Source organism: Acomys minous (genome assembly GCF_964271855.1).
Source record: "Acomys minous genome assembly, chromosome: 2".
Lineage (NCBI taxonomy): Eukaryota > Metazoa > Chordata > Mammalia > Rodentia > Muridae > Acomys > Acomys minous.
Genome location: NC_140484.1, coordinates 140,813,225 through 140,832,680, shown reverse-complemented (window position 1 = coordinate 140,832,680; position 19,456 = coordinate 140,813,225). Strand labels below are relative to the sequence as shown.

Below are 19,456 nucleotides of genomic sequence, written 5' to 3'. Positions count from 1 at the left end.
TTTTGAGGCCACCCTGAACTACATGGGGAGAGCTCAAAACACAAAAATAATACATGATCTAAAACAATGTGAAATATATTAACAAGTCAGGACTCTTAGCTGTTTCCCAGACTTATTAGAAATGAATAAAATAGATGTATAAAGCTGTTTGGTGTCAGGTATGGTGGCAAAAGCCTTTGATCCCAGCACTCTTTAATTCACTTTGGCAGAGGCAGGCAGATCTCTCTGAGTTCCAGGCCAGTCTGGTCTACAAGGAGAATCGAGGACAGCCAAGGCTACACAGAGAAACCAGTCTTGAGAAAACAACAAAAGGCTGTTTGGTTACATTTAAAATCCAATTATTTGAAAATTTTACATATCCACGATAGACTTCAAATTTGTGAATGCTTATTTCTATGACTGAAAAGTAGATTTAAAAAAAAAATCTGTATTATTACATTTGTCTTTGTTTTTATTTGCTCTACTTTGGTTTACTCCCTGCCAGCTCAGCACCTCACATGCCTGCATATCTGCAGAACGCATAGCAGAGTTTTGCAATTAGCAAGACTTGAAAAACCTTTTAAAAATACTGTGTGTGTGTGTGTGTCCGTGTGCACGTGCGCGCACCCCAAATGGAGATAAGAGGTCGACTTGTTCACTCTTTACACCATGTGGGTCCTAGAGATTGAACTTAGACTTTAGGCTTGGCAGCAACTGCCTTTACCAACAGTACCATCTTTCTGGTCCCTTTAAAAAAAAATTAGTTAAATCCAAGTTCCTTAAAGACTTCTATGTTTTAGGACCAAGTAGCTATTTTTTGACACACACTAGTAGTGAGTATTGTGTTTTTGACCACTGTGTTTCTACTACACAGATGCCTTCAGTATATCATTAGAATATAAGTCATATGATATTATGTATTTCTACAAGTTATAAAGCGTTACAGAAATTATACAAAGTGAAATCTCTTGTATTTAAAAAAAAAAACTACCCCTTTCCCCAAAATGTTCTTTTTTACACACAACTTCAAAAATGAAAAATTGCTTTTCACAGTTTTTAGTTTAAGTGAATTTTATTTAGTAGCATTAATTCTATGGCAAAAGATCTAAGGATGGTGCAATTGCATTAGAAACCTTCAAAGCCACACTATCCTATTATCAGACTTAAATATTAAGGAGAGTGCAATTCACTGCCGAAAATTCTATTCAAGGACTAGGTCTTTCCGCATCAAGACATATGTCAAGTTTGGGTCTTTGAAAATCCAGCTCTTGGGTTTAACAAGTCATGACTGTTAAAAACACAGGTGCTTTATTTTGGTTACCGGTTGTATCAAAAGTGCATGCTCAAAACAGAGATGGGGCATTTCTGCTGTTTACATACCTTCATTTTTGAAAAGCTAAAATGTCGCAAACAGTGGAACAGCTATAAACCATCTTTTAAGATACCACCTGGAAGTACAAATAGTTTAACCTACCAGCTTTGAAATGCGCCATTTTCCTTTATAGCTCTTAAGTAAAGCACTGTGCTGCACCTCTTTATTTTTTTTAATGGAAGAAAAAACTTAAAAACTCGTCTGCAATTTTAAATCTTCCAAATGCCCGCGCTCTGCAAACACTACACTAGGCAGCCTAGCATATTCTGGGTCATGCTCGGTGACAGCAGGCGGAACAGTCTTTGAGGAAAAGCTGCCTCTAGCCTGGGGTACAAAGGCAACCCCTTCTTTTCATCCTTTTCTCGTTACTCTGCAGATGGAGAACCAACAACCAGAAGGCTCTCCCTGCGATGGGCACACGTCCCTCCCCTCGGCTAAGCTCCCAGACTGCCAGACCGAGGCAAAGGCCGCGAGGCCACGCGGAGCTCCCGGGGCGCCAGGCCCGGGCGGGTCAGGGAGGAGAGGCGGCGAAGGAAGAGGCTCCTCTCGGCCAGCGTGCGGCTCGGACTCCGGAACAAAGCGCCGGCCCGGGAAGACCAGGCGGCCCCGCGACGCTCGCCCCCGGGGCTCCCGGCGCCACGCAGGAGTCCCGCAGCGCGCCGGCCCGCCGCCCTTACGCCACTGGCTTGGCCCCAGAGCCTTCGCGAATATGGCTTTGCGCAGTGCGGCGGCGGGGCTGCGCCGCAACCGAGCTTGCCCGCTGGCTCCTCCCCGCCGCCCTGCGCGGATTGGTGGCGGACGGAAGCCCGGCTGCTGATTGGATGGCGAAGGAGCCACTCGGGGAGGCTCTGGCGGGGCGGCCGCCCCGGAGTGATAAGTTCGGCTTCAGACACGCCTCGGCGGCAGCAGCGAGCCGGAGCTCTATGGAGGTGGCGGCGGGTACCGGGTGGCGGCTGCAGCGGCGACTCGTCTGAGCTGAGAGCTTCGGGCCGACCCCGTCTCCTTCCTCCCCCTTCCCTCCCCCTTTTTTGTTTTCCGTTCCCCTTCCCCCCACCCTTCCCCGACCCCGACGACCGGATCCAGAGGAGGCAGCTGCGGCCGGCAGCTGCTGAGTTCTCGGTGAAGGTGAGTGGCGCCTCGGCCGCCGAGCGGAGCCCTCTAAGATGGCCGCCGCCGCCCCTGGCCGCTTCTTGTCGAGTGGTACAAAATGGCGGCCGCAGGCGGAGCCGGGCGGGGCGGCCTCTCCTCTGCCTCTGGGCCGCTTAGGAGCCTCCGGCCTCCGCTTTCCTTCCCGCGCCGACCGCGGCGACGGAGACTGCAGCCCCGGCTCGGCGGGCGTGCGGCCGAGTGGCGGGCGCGGCCGGAAGCCCCGACGTGCGGCCTGAGGCGAGCGTGCGAGCGTGGCGGGCCTCGCGCCCGGGGCGGGCGGGCGGCAGGGAGGGACGCGGCCCGCGGCAGGGCCCGGCCGTTGGCGCGGGACCAGCGAGGCGGACGAGTCCGGAGCCCGGCCTCCCGGCGGGGAGGAGGTGTGTGGGCCTCGTCGCGGGCGGCCCCGGCGGGGAGAGGCGGAGGCCGGGTCCCCGTCCCCTTTGTGGGCCGGGGCGCTGTCAGCCGCGGGATTTATGGCGGCGGGCGGGCGGGCAGGAGGCCGCCTTCCTGCGGGAGAACAAAGGGCCGGCCCGGAGGGGGCGCCTCCCGCCCGGGCCTGGGCCCTCGCTGGGCGCCGGTCGGAAGCCAGGCCTGACTGGGCCTTGGGGGAGGAACCCGCTGCTCTTTTGTTCGCGCGGTGTGGGGCGGAGGTGCCCGCTGCCATATTGTGGCCCCGGTCTGTCGGCGGCTCTCCACACGCGCCCGGCGGGACGGGGCGGAAGGAGGAACAGGGACAGAAGGAAGCTGTCCCGCAGTGGGTTCCGAGGCCGTGGCCGGCCTGTCACCACCCAGGCCGCACGTACTAGGACGGGAGGCATTTTCCTCGGAGCACCGCCGGTGCTGACAGCGTTTCTGCTCAGTTTTAAAGGCCCCATAATAGGGCTGCGTTCTAGGCAGTGGCCAGATGTTTCTGTATCTTTTCTTCCACCAAAGCTGGTCTTTGAATCCTTGCACGCTAAGGGAATTCCACGTGGCGAAATCAAATTTTACTGTGAATTTGTGGGTTTGACTTGGCTCTATTTTAGTCTTCTGAGGGCTGCAAAGCAGTGAAAGTTCAATCAGTTGTAATGCAGAGAGGCGAAGTAAATTATAATTAGCTGAAGGTTTATAGATCCATACATTGGCTGTACCTAATTTTGGTCTTCTCTCTCGTTCCAGGCTTTTCATTTCTACCATCCCCTCCCCTCCCCTCCCCATCCATTACTATTATTCTTTTGAAGATTCTTCGTTGTCAAGCCGCCAAAGTGGAGAGTGCGATTGCAGAAGGGGGTGCTTCTCGTTTCAGGTATGCTAGACAACACGGGAGGGGCTGTTTTGGAAAGGCAAGTCATAAAAATCGCTACCAAATCCTCGATGGTTGTGGTTCTAGAATTGTTTTCTGAAAAAAAGAGTAAACCGGATTGCTTTGGGGGGGGGTGGGAGTTGTGACCTGCATGTATGTCTGCACTTCTGGGATGGGGTCCCCGTGTGAGTGTTAGGAATTGAACAGCTCTCACAAGCTGAGCCGTCCACCTAGTTTATGGGTCATTTTCTCTTAGGCCAAAGGTCATTCCATTGTGGTGCAATTTCTAGAATATAAATTGGTTCCTTTTTAGTGAGGTGTAATTGATATAGTGAAAGTTTTATTTTATTTTTGATCAGTGCTTCTTCGGGCGGAGGAGGAAGTAGGGGTGCACCTCAGCACTATCCCAAGACTGCTGGCAACAGGTATGGTATAACTTGTAAAGACAGTAGCTGTCAATTTGATTAATTAAAGACATCTCCATGTCTCACAGGATAATTCTTGGGAAGTCATCAGTAATCCTAATGTGAATTGGTAATTTCAAACTGGTTTTTGCTGCTATTCCCAAATTACTATCCCTGCTATTTTTTGGTGTTGATGAAATGGTCTATGTGGAATTTGCTTATTAAGCATTTTGGTATTGATCTCTGGCCAGCAGTTTTGGCATTGCCTGGGAATATATATATCAGACATGAAATTTTTCAGTTTCTATCCTAAACTTAGAAGAGCAGAAATTGGGAATGAGTCTCCCGGTTTTAAGGAACTATCCAGAGAGCCAGGCGTGGTGGTGCACACCTTTAATCCCAGCACTTGGGGAGGCAGAAGCAGGCAGATCTCTGAGTTTGAGGCCAGCCTGGTCTACAAGAGAAACCCTGTCTTGAAAAAACAAAACAAAAAAACCACTCAGATGATTCTGGTGCTATTTGAAAGAACAAAGCTTTCCAGGATTGCTATGTTGTGGGGGAAGAAATAAAGCCTCAGTTTGTTTTGGTATGTTTTTTCTCTCTGTTTAGCAAAGTTTTAGGGTGGTGGTTATTTGTTACATGAGTGGATGCTGTGCAAGGGTTTTCTTAATTGTAAACCACTTTGTTGATGTTTTATTAAATTAGCGAGTTCCTGGGGAAAACCCCAGGGCAAAACGCTCAGAAATGGATTCCTGCACGAAGCACTAGACGAGATGACAACTCCGCAGCAAACAACTCCGCAAATGAAAAAGAACGACATGATGCAATCTTCAGGAAAGTAAGAGGGTAGGTGTCACGTTCTGTTCTGAGGGAAGGAGAGATTAGCTGTATGGTCCAGTATGTACTGCATGATTCACATTATAGTGGACTCTAATGGTGTTGAAGAGTAGCCCATTGGTATTTGGCAGCAAGGGTCATTTGTCTACAACACACAAGCTTGTGCTGTCATTTCCATGTTACTCTAGTATGTAGCTTACTCAGTGAGGTGGGTAAATAGAACCATCTTAACTCAAGGTCAGTTTCCTGAGGACCTGGAGGTTTTTGCTGGTGTGTTTTGTTGTCTTAAGACAGGGTTTCCCTGTGCCACCCTGGCTGTCCTGGTCAACTATAGACACTTATTCCAGCATCTCCTTGGCTGCATAAAAAATGAACACTTCTATATTAGCATTTACAAAAATTGGTTTGGTTTGGTTTGGTTTGGTTTGGTTTTTTTGTTGTTTTTTCGAGACAAGGTTTCTCTGTGTAGCTTTGACTGTCCTGGACTCACTTTGCAGACCAGGCTGGCCTCGAACTCACAGCGATCCACCTGCCTCTGCCTCCCAAGTGCTGGGATTAAAGGCGTGCACCACCACGCCCGGCTCTACAAAAATTTGTGTAAGCTCAAGCCAGAGAAGAATTCCAGCATAAGAGGGGAGGATCACAAGTCCTACTCCTAGCCAAGAAGCTACTGGCAAATAGGAGTTGCTTGTGGTGGTGAAGGTGGGGAATGTACTCCCATGAAGTGTCACTGTATACTCCAGGGCAAGGCCTTTATTCTCAGGAAAGAATAGCAACACAAATTCATGGTTTTAGTGACTTTTTCTTCAGAGAAAGAACATGAAAAGAGTGGGGAGTCAGAAAAGAGTGTGGCTAAAACATGCACTGTATGGAATTCTTGAAAGAATAAATTAGAATAAGGCAACATTTATCTGTGTAAGGAGCTGGTAAAGAGAAAGTAAAGATTTAAATGCTATTTTTTAGTTCAGAAAAATAACTTTGTTTACTCACACTTGAAATGTGCTTTCCCCACAGCATACTAAATAAGCTTACTCCTGAAAAGTTTGACAAGCTATGCCTTGAGCTCCTCAATGTGGGTGTAGAGTCTAAACTCATCCTTAAAGGGGTCATACTGCTGGTAAGTTTAAATTGTTAGCTGAAAGGGGGGAGAAATGTAAAGACCCACGTTTTTATACTTCGTTGTTGCATTAAATAGATCAGTCCTAGACACAGATGTATGAGTAATGATGATAAAAAACTAACACTTTTAATGACATCTAATTCAAGAGGTGAACCTTGAGTCAGTCGTTTTCTTTGGTTGACTGTGCTGTGCAGAAACAGCTGTTGAAAAGTTGTTTTCCTTTTGTGAAAGTGGTTTTAGAAATTTGTGGTGGTTGATACCAGATTCTGGCATCTGTTTTGCCGTGACTACCAGAGTTGGATCCCAACTCAGCAGTGGCTCCAGTTTATAGTCCTAGTCATATTTTCTAACTGGGGAGGAGGTGCACAGCATGAGATAGGTTGTATCATTAGAATCACTTAAGGATTTTGTTTGTCTAAGGTGATTTCCAAACTAATCAAGATTGTAACTTGTCATGAAATATAAGATTAAGACTGTTTAAAGGGGGAGGCTCTTTAAACTTCATGGCGGTTTGTTTTTAATGACTTTTGTAGATTGTGGACAAAGCCCTAGAAGAGCCAAAGTATAGCTCACTGTATGCTCAGCTATGTCTGCGATTGGCAGAAGATGCACCAAACTTTGATGGCCCAGCAGCAGAGGGTCAACCAGGACAGAAGCAAAGCACAGTGGGTGGCAGTTTTTGTTTGTTTTGTTTTAAATTTTATTTTAAAGATTTTTTTCTTAATTTATTAGCAAAGCCTATAATGCTCTTTATTTTCAAATAGACATTCAGACGCCTCTTGATTTCCAAATTGCAAGATGAATTTGAAAACCGAACCAGAAATGTTGATGGTAAGGCCAGTACTGGGTGGTTTTTATTACTTTATGTGTGTATTATTACTCTTGAAAGAGTGGTTCTAAGTGAGGGGTTTTTTTTTGTTTATTTTCCTGTTTGCCTCCCCAGTCTATGATAAGCGTGAAAATCCCCTCCTCCCTGAGGAGGAGGAACAGAGAGCTATTGCTAAGATCAAGATGTTGGGGAACATCAAATTCATTGGAGAACTTGGCAAGCTTGATCTTATTCATGAATCTATCCTTCATAAGTGCATCAAAACAGTGAGTATGGCTGGAGGTGTGGTAGCTTAGGGGTGACGCAGTCAATGAGAGCATCCTTATTTGGGGAAAATTAGTCAGTTGTTTCATATCTGAGAAGATGGGTAGCTAATCCAAGGAAATAAACCAGAATAACTAAGATTATAACCACATTCTTTTGTTAGCTTTTGGAAAAGAAGAAGAGAGTCCAACTCAAAGATATGGGAGAGGATTTGGAGTGCCTCTGTCAGATAATGAGGACAGTGGGACCTCGATTAGACCATGAACGAGCCAAGGTATGTGTTTGTTGAGAACAGTAATATGTTTTGTGAGTTGGGTTTTGCTCTAGTCATTTAACTTTATAGCATGATGACCCAAAAAAAATGCCTTAAATAGTACACATTTACCTTAGTTCTAATTGTGTTTTTTGTCTTGTTATCAGTCCTTAATGGATCAGTACTTTGCCAGAATGTGTTCCTTAATGTTGAGTAAGGAATTGCCAGCAAGGATTCGTTTCCTACTGCAGGTAAGGTGGTTTTAACAGTATTCAAAGTTTTGAGTTTTTTAATTGGAATAGTAAAATAAAATGTATACTTTTAAAAATTACAGGATACTGTAGAGTTGCGAGAACACCATTGGGTTCCTCGCAAGGCTTTTCTTGACAATGGACCAAAGACGATCAATCAAATCCGTCAAGATGCAGTAAAAGTAAGATTTGTGTGTGTGTGTGTGTGTGTGTGTGTGTGTGTGTGTGTGTGTGTGTGTGTGTGTGTGTGTGTGTGTTCCCTCCCATTCATAGCTCCTTTTTTTTTTTTAAGTTTTATGTATGGGTGCTGTATTTGCATGTACACCTACACGCTAGGAAAGAGCACCAGATCTCATTATGGATGGTTGTGAGCCACATGTGGTTGTTGGGAATCGAACTTGGGACCTCTAGAAGTGCTCTTAATCTCTGAGCCACCTCCAGCCCCTCCTAACTCTTCTTAAAACTAGAATTGGTATTGGCTTACTAGTGTCCTTCATGCCATTTTGGAAAGAGGTTATTTATAGAACTGTACTGTAAATGAGTAATACGAGTTCTAAAGACAAACGGTACTTACCTACTTTGTTCTCAAAGGATCTAGGAGTGTTTATTCCTGCTCCTATGGCTCAAGGGAGAAATGACTTCTTCCTGGAGGGACCGTTCATGCCGCCAAGGATGAAAATGGATAGGGACCCACTCGGGGGACTCGCTGATATGTTTGGACAAATGCCAGGTAATTTTAAACAAAGTGGTGTTTTTTGGTTAAACTAAAAATTAACATTTTAGTGGGTTTCTAAGAATTGTCTGTATTTTAAGGTAGTGGAATTGGTACTGGTCCAGGAGTTATCCAGGATAGATTTTCACCCACAATGGGACGTCATCGCTCAAATCAGCTCTTCAATGGCCATGGGGGACACATCATGCCTCCCACACAGTCGCAGTTTGGAGAGATGGGGGGCAAGTTTATGAAAAGCCAGGTAAGATATCAGCAGTGTTAGTGTTGTTAGCCTTAGGTCCCAATACATTTTTGCCCTCAATTATAAAGCTGAATTTTTATTTATTTTTTTTTTTTCCTTAACCAAATTTGTGACAGTTGCTTAAATTGAGTAAGATGCTTATCCTTAAGATTAGTAAAATCACATCACTTTATTTGACAGATAGGTTAGCTTATTCTTCCTTGTTTCATCTTTGGGCAAAGCAGTGGCTTGGCTCATCCCCTTGGTACTTGATTACCATAATTTTTATCTAGACTTTCTCTCTCCCTTTCTGAAATAGGGGCTAAGCCAGCTCTACCATAACCAGAGTCAGGGACTCTTATCCCAGCTGCAAGGACAGTCGAAGGATATGCCACCTCGGTTTTCTAAGAAAGGACAGCTTAATGCAGATGAGGTACATTTGCCTACATTATTTCTATGTAGTAATTTGTCAGTGCAGAAGTCTCTTGCCCAATGATTATAAAAAGACGCGAAAGAGGACTTGGTAGCTGGACTTCTTTTTCTCCTCTTTTCTCTACTCTTTTTAACTTCTCTTTTCTCTACTTTTCTCTCTTTATCTCTGTCTCTCTTTCTGTCTGTGTCTCTCTCTCTCTCTCTGTCTGTGTCTGTCTCTCTCTCTCTCTCTCTCTCTCTCTCTCTCTCTCTCTCTCTCTCTCTCTCTCTCTCTTTGGATGTCCAGTGTCCTATGAGCGAAGATTATGAGATATGAGGGCAAGTTTCTAAGTAATTTTTACTAGTTACCATAAGGAACTGATTAAGATGTTGGTGGTTTCCCTATAAGTAGAATTGCCGATACTGAGAGAATTGGTACTAACTTAAGGTTTGTGAACAGTATCTTACTCAGTTTTTAGAGAATTCTATTTCTGCCATAATTGTTAGATTTGTATAGAATTAGTTCTGGGGTATTAAAAGTGTTAATATTTAATGTTCACTAGCTCTGTTAACTTGGTTGTGTGTTGATTTGTTTTCAATTTTTAGATTAGTTTGAGGCCTGCTCAGTCGTTCCTAATGAATAAAAATCAGGTGCCAAAGCTTCAGCCCCAGATAACTATGATTCCTCCCAGTGCACAGCCACCACGCACTCAAACACCGCCTCTGGGACAGGTATGGCACACATCTCGGTGCTCCCTGAGGATGTGTGAGAACGCAGTCTATTTTTCTCCCCTCTGCTTCATGGTGGTCCTGGGTCCTTTTGATTTGTCTCATTTTGATTAAGCATGTGTTTCTTGTATTTAGACGCCTCAACTTGGTCTCAAAACTAATCCACCACTTATCCAGGAAAAGCCTGCCAAGACTAGCAAAAAGCCACCACCATCAAAGGAAGAACTACTTAAACTGACTGTAAGTTTTAGATAGCCCCACAAATGATCTCCATTGCTTAGTAAGCATTTGAGATAGGCAACAGTAATGTGAATTGGATTGTGTTCTTTAGGAAGCCATTGTGACTGAGTATCTGAACAGTGGAAATGCAAACGAGGCTGTCAATGGTGTCAGAGAAATGAGAGCTCCGAAACATTTTCTTCCTGAGATGTTAAGCAAAGTGATCATCCTGTCACTTGATAGAAGTGATGAAGATAAAGAAAAAGCAAGCTCTTTGATCAGTTTACTCAAACAGGAAGGGATAGCCACAAGTGACAACTTCATGCAGGTACAGCATTCTACTGATAGTGTGGTAATTCTTTCCAGTTAAGGTTGGGAACTAATAAAAACTGTTTGGGTATTCCCAAGGCTTTCCTGAACGTATTGGAGCAGTGCCCTAAACTGGAGGTTGACATCCCTTTGGTGAAATCTTACTTGGCGCAGTTTGCAGCTCGTGCTATAATTTCAGAGTTGGTGAGCATTTCAGAACTAGCTCAACCACTAGAGAGTGGCACCCACTTCCCTCTCTTCTTACTTTGTCTTCAACAATTAGCTAAATTACAAGATCGAGAATGGTTAACTGAACTTTTTCAACAAAGCAAGGTCAATATGCAGAAAATGCTGCCAGGTAAGAGCTGACTAAATGGGGATTTTTGGTCCTTTATTGGGTTTTGGGGTGCTAGGAAATCATTTGTAAACCTGTCTAGATAGGCCAACCTGGTAAAATGAGAAATGGCTTTGTCTTTGCAGAAATTGATCAGAATAAGGACCGAATGTTGGAGATTTTGGAAGGAAAGGGACTGAGTTTCTTATTCCCACTCCTAAAATTGGAGAAGGAACTATTGAAACAAATAAAGCTGGATCCATCCCCTCAAACTATATATAAGTGGATTAAAGATAACATCTCTCCCAAACTTCATGTAGATAAAGGATTTGTGAACATCTTAATGACCAGGTAAGCTAATAGATTGATTTGTTGGTCTATAGGGCATGGGCTTACAAATTTGTGTTGGCCTGTATACAGCTGCTGGGGTTCTAACAAGATCTGCTATTCAGCTTCTTACAGTACATTTCTAGTGAAGTAAGCCCACCCAGCGATGAAACAGATTCTTCCTCTGCTCCTTCCAAAGAACAGTTAGAGCAGGAAAAACAACTGCTGCTCTCTTTCAAGCCAGTGATGCAGAAATTCCTTCATGATCATGTGGATCTACAGGTCAGTGCCCTGTATGCTCTGCAGGTGCACTGTTACAACAGCAGCTTCCCAAAAGGTGAGGTGACTAGCATCAGGAGTGGGGGATGAGTAGTCTGAATAGCACATTGGTTGAATAATGAAATTACATGCTGTGCGCTTTTTTTTTTTTTTTTTAAGGCATGTTACTTCGATTTTTTGTTCATTTCTATGACATGGAAATTATTGAAGAAGAAGCTTTCTTAGCTTGGAAGGAAGACATAACTCAAGAGTTTCCAGGAAAAGGCAAGGCTTTGTTCCAGGTAAGTGCTTTAAGATGTTTGCTGTTGGCTTGGTTTTCTTTTTCTTCAGTAGTTAGTGTATTTTTAAGGATTTACTATGTATATAGTGTTCTGGCTGCACATACACCTGCAAGCCAGAAGAGGGCACCAGATGACATTATAGATGATTGTGAGCCACCATGTGGTTGCTGGGAATTGAACTCAAAACCTGGAGGAGCAATCAGTGCCTTTCACCTGAGCCATCTCTCCAGCCCTCTTTGGTAGTGTTTCAATTGGCCTTCTTTCTAACTTGAATGCATCCAAAAGTATGTCGGTCTGCACTACTACAAGCTTTAAATACGCAGTTAGCAAAATGAAATAATGTTATAGGTGAAATCATGCTTAGAATCATAGTGGGGTGGAAGTTTAGGTTTAAACTTGAAACAGTTGAAAAAACATACATTTTAGTTCAATTTTCTGTAACAAATGGCATTAGAGCCCTGGGAATGGAACTTCACATATCAAATCCTTGGTTTTTAAAAGGGTCTCAGCCTGGTGCTAGAGGTTCCTATCCAGCACAGTTCAGGTAGCTCTCTACTAATTTTTCTAGGCCTTGGCTTTGAGGCCCTAGTTCACAGCTTCTGTGTTTCATAGGCTAGTTGGTGAGGATGGTTCTTAAGTATTTCTCCTTGTGCTTTTGAGAATCTTGATTCTGGGGTGCAACTGAGCATACCGTTGTCTATCTGTTGATAAAACTTGGTTTGGAAGAGTTGCTATCTCGCACTAGACAACAGTGTTGCTGAAATACCATTGCAGAATTGTCAAGCTAAGTCTGCCTTGAAGCCCAGCACTTTGAGTTAGAGGGGCAGGGTTGTCCTCAGCTACATGATGAGTTCAAGGCAAGCCTGACCAAGCCTGTTTCTGGTGGGCAGCTTGGCAAGTTAGAGCTCTTCTAGCTCTTTGCTTCCCAAAGGTCCAGTGCCCATTTCTGGCAGTTGTGGATACTTACTACATACACATGGTGGTACACAGGCATATCACTGCAACAGAACACCAGTGGGGGAGGGTGGAGCCATGGAAATGCTCAGAAGGTAAAGCATGAAGACCAAAGCTCATCCCAGAATCCACATTGGGTGGGTTTCTGGTTGTATACCCTGAACCAATACTTTATTTTATACGAACTACTAAGTTTTATTAAATTATAAATGTAATTTACAGGTGAATCAGTGGCTAACCTGGCTAGAAACTGCTGAAGAAGAAGAATCAGAGGAAGAAGCTGACTAAAGAACCAGCCAAAGCCTTAAATTGTGCAAAACATACTGTTGCTATGATGTAACTGCATTTGACCTAACCACTGCGAAAATTCATTCCGCTGTAACGTTTTTCACAATATTTAAAGCAGAAGCACGTCAGTAAGGTTCCCTTCTGCATAAGGTTTTTGTAGTGTGATGTCTTAATCATAGTCTACCATCAAATACTTTAGGAGTATCCTTAATGTTTAGATAGAATATTAGCAGCATGCAATAATTACATCCTAAGTTCTCAAGCAGAGGCAGTCTATTGCAAGGACCTTCTTTGCTGCCAGTTACCATAGGCTGTTTTAAGTTAGAAAACTGAATAGCAACACTGAATACTGTAGAGATGCACTTTGCTCAGTAATACTTGAGTTGTTGCAATATTTGATTATCCATTTGGTTGTTACAGAAAAATTCTTAACTGTAATTGATGGTTGTTGCCGTAATAGTATATTGCCTGTATTTCTACCTCTAGTAATGGGCTTTATGTGCTAGATTTTAATATCCTTGAGCCTGGGCAAGTGCACAAGTCTTTTTAAAAGAAACATGGTTTACTTGCACAAAACTGATCAGTTTTGAGAGATCATTAATGCCCTTGAAGTGGTTTTTGTGGGTGTGAAACAAATGGTGAGAATTTGAATTGGTCCCTCTTATTATAGTATTGAAATTAAGTCTACTTAATTTATCAAGTCATGTTCATGCCCTGATTTTATATACTTGTATCTATCAATAAACATTGTGATACTTGATGTAGTTGTACATGACTTCAAATAGTGCCTGCAAAGTTAGAGAATTGTTCGTTTTGTCTTGAGGTATGGACTTCTCAGTTTAAGAACTTGGGAAATTTTTAACTTCATAGTCTTAGCTTCATAGTCTATGTCACCCTGTAAACAGCATTCAGTTTTTCGCTTCTGGACTGTTCTCTGTCAGTCTCATTCTAATGAGAAGTATCAACTTAGTCTCAAGCTGCCTTTACTCTTACAAACTAAGCACCTTAGGAATAAGCTTACCTCATGCACCATCCTCTTCGCTAAGGTACCTGCTTAATCCTTAACCTCCATTTATTCTTCACAATAAAGCATCTAGAGCAAGAAACTACAGAACACAAAACTGCTACATGGTTTAGAACCCAGCAAGTGCTAGACTTTTAAGTCATCCTAAAATTGGTTCCCTGGTTGCTTTTCATCTTGTCTAGCCCTTGCATATTAAATTTTCTCTACCTGGAGCAATGCTAGTGTTCCCCTCCCCTCTTAACCTTCAGGTGTTGGTATAAATGTCACTCAAAGAACCAGTTAAGGGTCTCTGCTGCAAGAAGCATGCTTTAGCAAGGAACCTGGAGAACTGGACCACAAAAACAGCCTTACTCCATCAGTGTACTGTGTCCTGCCAAATACCTATTCCCAGGTGTCCCCGGCTCCAAAAGCCTACAATGGGTGGAGTAGGGACAGACAACACCCCTGCTGCCTCCCAGCAGAGGCTCCTGTCATCAAGACTTGCAGTAAGTAGAGTAGAAACTGGGGAGAGTTGTTGTGGATGGCTGAGGATAAAATAGTGGGGTTGAGGCCCATCCCGCATCTCAGCCTAGCCTATGGCGCTACAAGGAGAGAGTGTCTCAGTCCCTGATAAGTGGGATGATGAATTCAGTTTTGTGAGCTTCAGTCATAAGAATTACAGTAATCTGAGGAGTGTGAAGGCAATTCAAAATTAGTTTGAGCATCCATAATGTCCTAGGTAGAAGATTGTCTTTGAAGCTTGATTGACTGCATGGCAACTGAGTTAGGGCTAACACACTAACTGAAATGATCTGTATATTTCTTGCCCCACCCACTAGAAAAGCTAGTAATGAATAAATGCTTGGATAGTGACATGGGTTTTTCTCATTTATTAAACCAGTTGATCCTAGTGTTTCACAGTGCCTCCAACCCAGTTATAAACCTCTAACCTTCACAGTGCTGTGGTTAAATGAATTTGTATATTTATCCTTGAAGAAAGGTACTGGGACTGCTCATGCGGCAGTGGGCAGAGTCTTCACACGGTGGGGGTGTCATGGGTCAACAGTAGTTCATTCATTGATGTGGAATGCTAGGAGACATTTACAAAGCTCATCGTTACCTTGTCTCAGTGTCAGACAACCTGACAAGAAAACAGTCCTGGTCCAAAATAGCAGTAACTGATCAATGGAGTCACATGGGGGTGCTCTCCTCACCTGGAACCTGGGTCAGAAAAACAGGATAGAAAGCCACCCACCAAGAGTTCTTAGAGCCCTCAGCCAGGCCAATGGAGGCTTCAGCTTGGTCTCCAACTGAATGACAGTGATGTGACTTAGAAGCACTGACACCTTAAGGCTATTAGGGTCAGCTGAATATACATAATCCTTAGGGATAGTAAAATATTGGGTGGGGAAAACCGGGAAGGGAGCCAAGTGAGTACTACTTGAAAGGTGTTCAGAGAATGCCACATGTTGGGGAGATAGACTAAAGATCAAAGTTAAGGGGGAAATCAAGCTTCTAGAGGACGAACATTAAGGAAGCAAAGCAACAGGCCCTGAAGTGGGGACGGATCCTCATGGTGTCGAGAGTCTCAAGGGTGGCTTAGGTAAGTCACATACATAGACTTTGGGAACATTACATAGTTCCCTCACTTAGAGGCTATTAAAGTGGCCAGTTCAAAGAAACCTTGCATTGAGAGTCAAGTTACTGCTCACTTCCTCTTTTGTCAAGAGACCAGCTCATTGACACATCCAGAGATTTATTTGTGTGGTGATTGTAAATTTAATCAAGTTGGCAAGGATGGTTAACCATCACATCTAGACAGAAGCTTCGTGCCTATAGGATGGGCCCTTCATTTTTTTTATTATTTAAACAATCTGCCCACCACAAGAAGGCACTAGATCTCATTACAGATGGTTGTGAGCCACCATGTAGTTGCTGGGAATTGAACTCGGGACCTTTGGGAAAGCAAGGGTAAGGGTGAGTGTGTGTGTGTGTGTGTGTGTGTGTGTGTGTGCACGCGCGCGTTGCCACAGCACTTGAGGGATGGGGGTGGGTCGGAAGTCTGTTCTCTTCCACTTTCTTAAAGATCTGTCTTGTTCGTGCACAGCACAGCAGTCTGGCTCCACTTTCCAACTCTGTAAGAGTGCTGGAATTACAGACATGAGCCAGTGCAGAGCCAAGGTTTATTCTTGGGATTTAGTTCAGTGCCATGTTACCAGCCCCCTTTCCCGCCCCCCATCCCTTCCTATAACACGTGACTTGGTATACTGGTTAAGCACACCTGTGTGACTTACTGGAGCAGAAATGACATGAACAAGTGTCTGTTTACCCCAGATAGAGCATGAGTGACAGACCAAAAAAACCAATATCACATAAGTCTAGTTTGGGGGGAATCTTTTACAGAAGTGTGAACGAGGAGGTTTCCAGCACTCATCTCCAGCTGCTTCCTGATTGCTGGGTATGATGTGCCCAGTGACCTCACACTTACAACCATGCCTTCCCTGTTGTCATGGGCTATCATCTTGAACTGTATCCCAAAATCAACTCTTAGACAGTGGTATAGTAATGATGTTTTGTCACCTAACAGTTGGACCGTGAGACCTGGAGTGGTGTGCACTCAGCCTCTAAAAGCCCCTATGGTGGGGGCTGGACTGTATCGTCCAGCTCAGAAAGCCTGCACATGGCCTCACTTAGGAAAGTCTTTGCCAATGTGACCAAATTAAGGTGAAGTCCTGACAATTGTCCCTAGTTCTGTATGACGACATCTTTACAAGAAACATTATCACTTGATGGCAGAAGCAGAGATAGGGATGCCCAAGATTGCAGGCAACACTAGACACAAGAGGCACACAAGGACGTCTCCCTTCTCTAGAGAAAAACTGCATTTTAGACACCTGATTACTGCAGCCCTGGGAGCGTAATACACCTGCTGTTCCTCAGCACCATCACCTCCTCAAGAATCACCATGCCTTGCAGCTCACTCCCTTCCTCTCCCCTCCCTAGAACTCCAAAACCGCTTCACTCGGTTGTATACAAAGGTTAAGAGGGCGTAGACTACTGGTTCTCAACCCCCCAATTGCCAAGACCTTTTTTGTTTGTTTTGTTTTTCGTTCTTGGAGACAGGGTTTCTCTGTGTAGCCTTGGCTGTCCTGGACTCACTTGTAGACCAGGCTGGCCTCAAACTCACAGCGATCTGCCTGCCTCTGCCTCCCGAGTGCTGGGATCAAAGGTGTGCACCACCATCGCCAGGCTATGCCAAGACTCTTTAATACAGTTAGCTCCTCATGTGATGACCCCTCCCAAGCATTAAATTATTTTTGTTGCAACTTCATAACTAATTTGGCTACTGTTGTGCGTCATATTGTAAATCTTTTTGGAGATAGAAATTTGCCAAAAGGGTCGTGACCCACAAGTTGAGAAGCATTTGTTGGGGAGATTGGTCTGGTGCTGCCAGTATCAGATGCTAAATACTGGCCCCCAAGATCTGATTGCTGCACAGAGGAGTACATTCTTATGTACAACAAGTGATGGTGTGTAAACTTTGTTCCCTTACTATTGCTGAGTGGCTAATAAAGGTAAGAGCCTGTAGCTGGGCAGAATAGAGGTAGGCAGAGCTTCGGTTCCTGGCCTGAGGGTCTCAGGTAGGGACCATGAGGCTGAGAGAAGAGAGAGAGGCAGAGGAGAGAGAGAGAGAAGGAGGAAGACGGAGAAAGCGGACACGCCCTGATGGAGCAGACAGGATGACTTATTGGCAGATAACTTGAGGAATACAAGTGGGAAGTAGCCAGACTAGCATAGAAAATTAGTTCGAATCATACCTGCCCAGCTATTGTGCTAAAGCTGTTTTAATAAATTGATAGGTCTTGATTGTTGGGGGTGGGGGAGGCTAGCCAGGTCATAGAACAGCCTTTTAGAATTAATAAATAGTCCACAACAGCTGCTGGCAAAAACGAGCCAAAAGTCACGGTGTGAGTGAATGAACAATGGTGCTTTAGTTAGTTCTCAGAAGTCTTTGAAGAAACTTACAAGTCATCCACTTTTGCAATGAAAAATTAGAAAAAAAATAGTTATGTTAACAATATCTATAACTTGGTGGGAAATAACCTTTTAAAGAAGCTTAAGGTTTTGTGGAGCTTAAAGTTTATTTAAGCTATAAGATTATAAAATCAGATGGAGGGCCTTCAAGGAGGCCTTGTGAAACCCATGTTGGGGGGGCTGGAGAGGTGGTTTAGAGGTTAAAGGCACTGACTGCTCATCCAGAGGTCCTGAGTTCAATTACCAGAAATCACATGGTGGCTCACAACCATTATAATGTGATCTGATGCCTTCTTCTGGCCTGCAGATGTACATGCAGGAAGAGCACTGTATGCATAATAGTCAATAAATTTTTTTTTTTTAAGATTTATTTATTTACTTATTTACTTGTTATTTATACAGTGTTCTGCCTGCATGTACCCCTGCATGCCAGAAGAGGGCACCAGATCTCATTATTGTCTCATATTGTGAGCCACCATGTGGCTGCTGGGAATTGAACTCAGGACCTTTGGAAGAACAGACAGTGCTCTTTACCTCTGAGTCATCTCTCCAACCCCCAAGAAATTAAAAAAAAAAAAAGCCGGGCACGGTGGCACATGCCTTTAATCCCAGCACTCAGGAGGCAGAGGCAGGAGGATCGATGTGAGTTCAAGGCCAGTCTGGTCTACAAAATGACTCCAGGACAGCCAAGGCTACACAGAGAAACCCTGTCCCAAAAAAAAAAAAAGAAAGAAAGAAAGAAAGGGAAAAAGGAAAAGAAGAAGAAAAGAAAAGAGAAGAAAAAGAAAAGAAAACCATGTCAGTACGAAAATCCATAAAGGAAAATGGCAGCATGGGACAAGGGGGTGTTGCCAATATGTATGTTTCAAACATGTATAAATTAATGGTAAACTAAGAAAAAAAAAACAAACAAACAAAACAAAAGGAAAAACATGCTATAGACACCTCAGGAGCTGACTTCAAATAGGTCTTTAAAGCCCTGAGATAGAGACATCATTTGTTTTAATTCAGTCAGTAGAAAAACACAGCTGTTTGAAAGTCATGTCTGCCAGGAGTCTAGGAACGAAAACTCTAAATCCCATGTTTTCTTCTTTCTTCTCCCTCTCCCCTCCCCCCTTTGTTTTTTGAGACAGGGTTTCTCTGTATATCCTTGGCTGTCCTAAACTCACTTTGTAGACCAGGCTGGCCTCGAACTCAGAGATCCTCCTACCTCTGCCTCCTGAGTGCTGGGATTAAAGGTGTGTACTACCATGCCCAGCTATGTTTTCTTCTCTTAGTGCAGCAGTTAAAATTGGAGTTTATGCTGGCCAGCGGTGCCACATACCTTTAATCCCAGTATTCAGGAGACAGAGGCTGGTGAATCTCTGTGAATTTGAGGCCAGCCTGGTATATAGAGTAAGTTCCAGGAGAGCCAGGACTACACTGAGAAACCTTGTCTTAAAAAACAAAACAAACAAACAAACAAAAAACCTGGGGTTTATTTCCAAACACAATAAGAAAAACCCAGATACAACCACCTATGCTAACCATTTTGTGGTATTTTGCTTGTTTGTAATGCTGGAGAGGAAACGGGGCCTCACACATGCCAGGCAAG

At 44.0% G+C, this 19,456-nt stretch overlaps 1 protein-coding gene across 2 annotated transcripts; it reads left to right on the top strand.

The window, feature by feature from the left end:
* Positions 1-2,543: 2,543 nt before the first annotated feature.
* EIF4G2 (eukaryotic translation initiation factor 4 gamma 2) lies at positions 2,544-13,584 on the top strand. 2 transcript variants are annotated; one of them, XM_084765803.1, is made up of 22 exons: positions 2,544-2,877; positions 3,659-3,785; positions 4,142-4,207; positions 4,892-5,032; positions 6,038-6,140; positions 6,677-6,808; positions 6,908-6,974; positions 7,087-7,238; positions 7,400-7,510; positions 7,657-7,740; positions 7,824-7,922; positions 8,332-8,470; positions 8,554-8,714; positions 9,013-9,126; positions 9,711-9,836; positions 9,969-10,073; positions 10,165-10,380; positions 10,461-10,719; positions 10,842-11,046; positions 11,148-11,359; positions 11,461-11,582; positions 12,759-13,584. In XM_084765803.1, exons 1-22 carry the CDS (start codon positions 2,559-2,561, stop codon positions 12,822-12,824), a joined length of 3,126 nt encoding a protein of 1,041 aa, XP_084621929.1. In that variant the 5' UTR covers positions 2,544-2,558; the 3' UTR covers positions 12,825-13,584. The 2 variants fall into 2 exon arrangements, with proteins under 2 accessions (XP_084621929.1, XP_084621930.1); XM_084765804.1 differs by lacking the exon at positions 9,013-9,126.
* Positions 13,585-19,456: the final 5,872 nt, after the last annotated feature.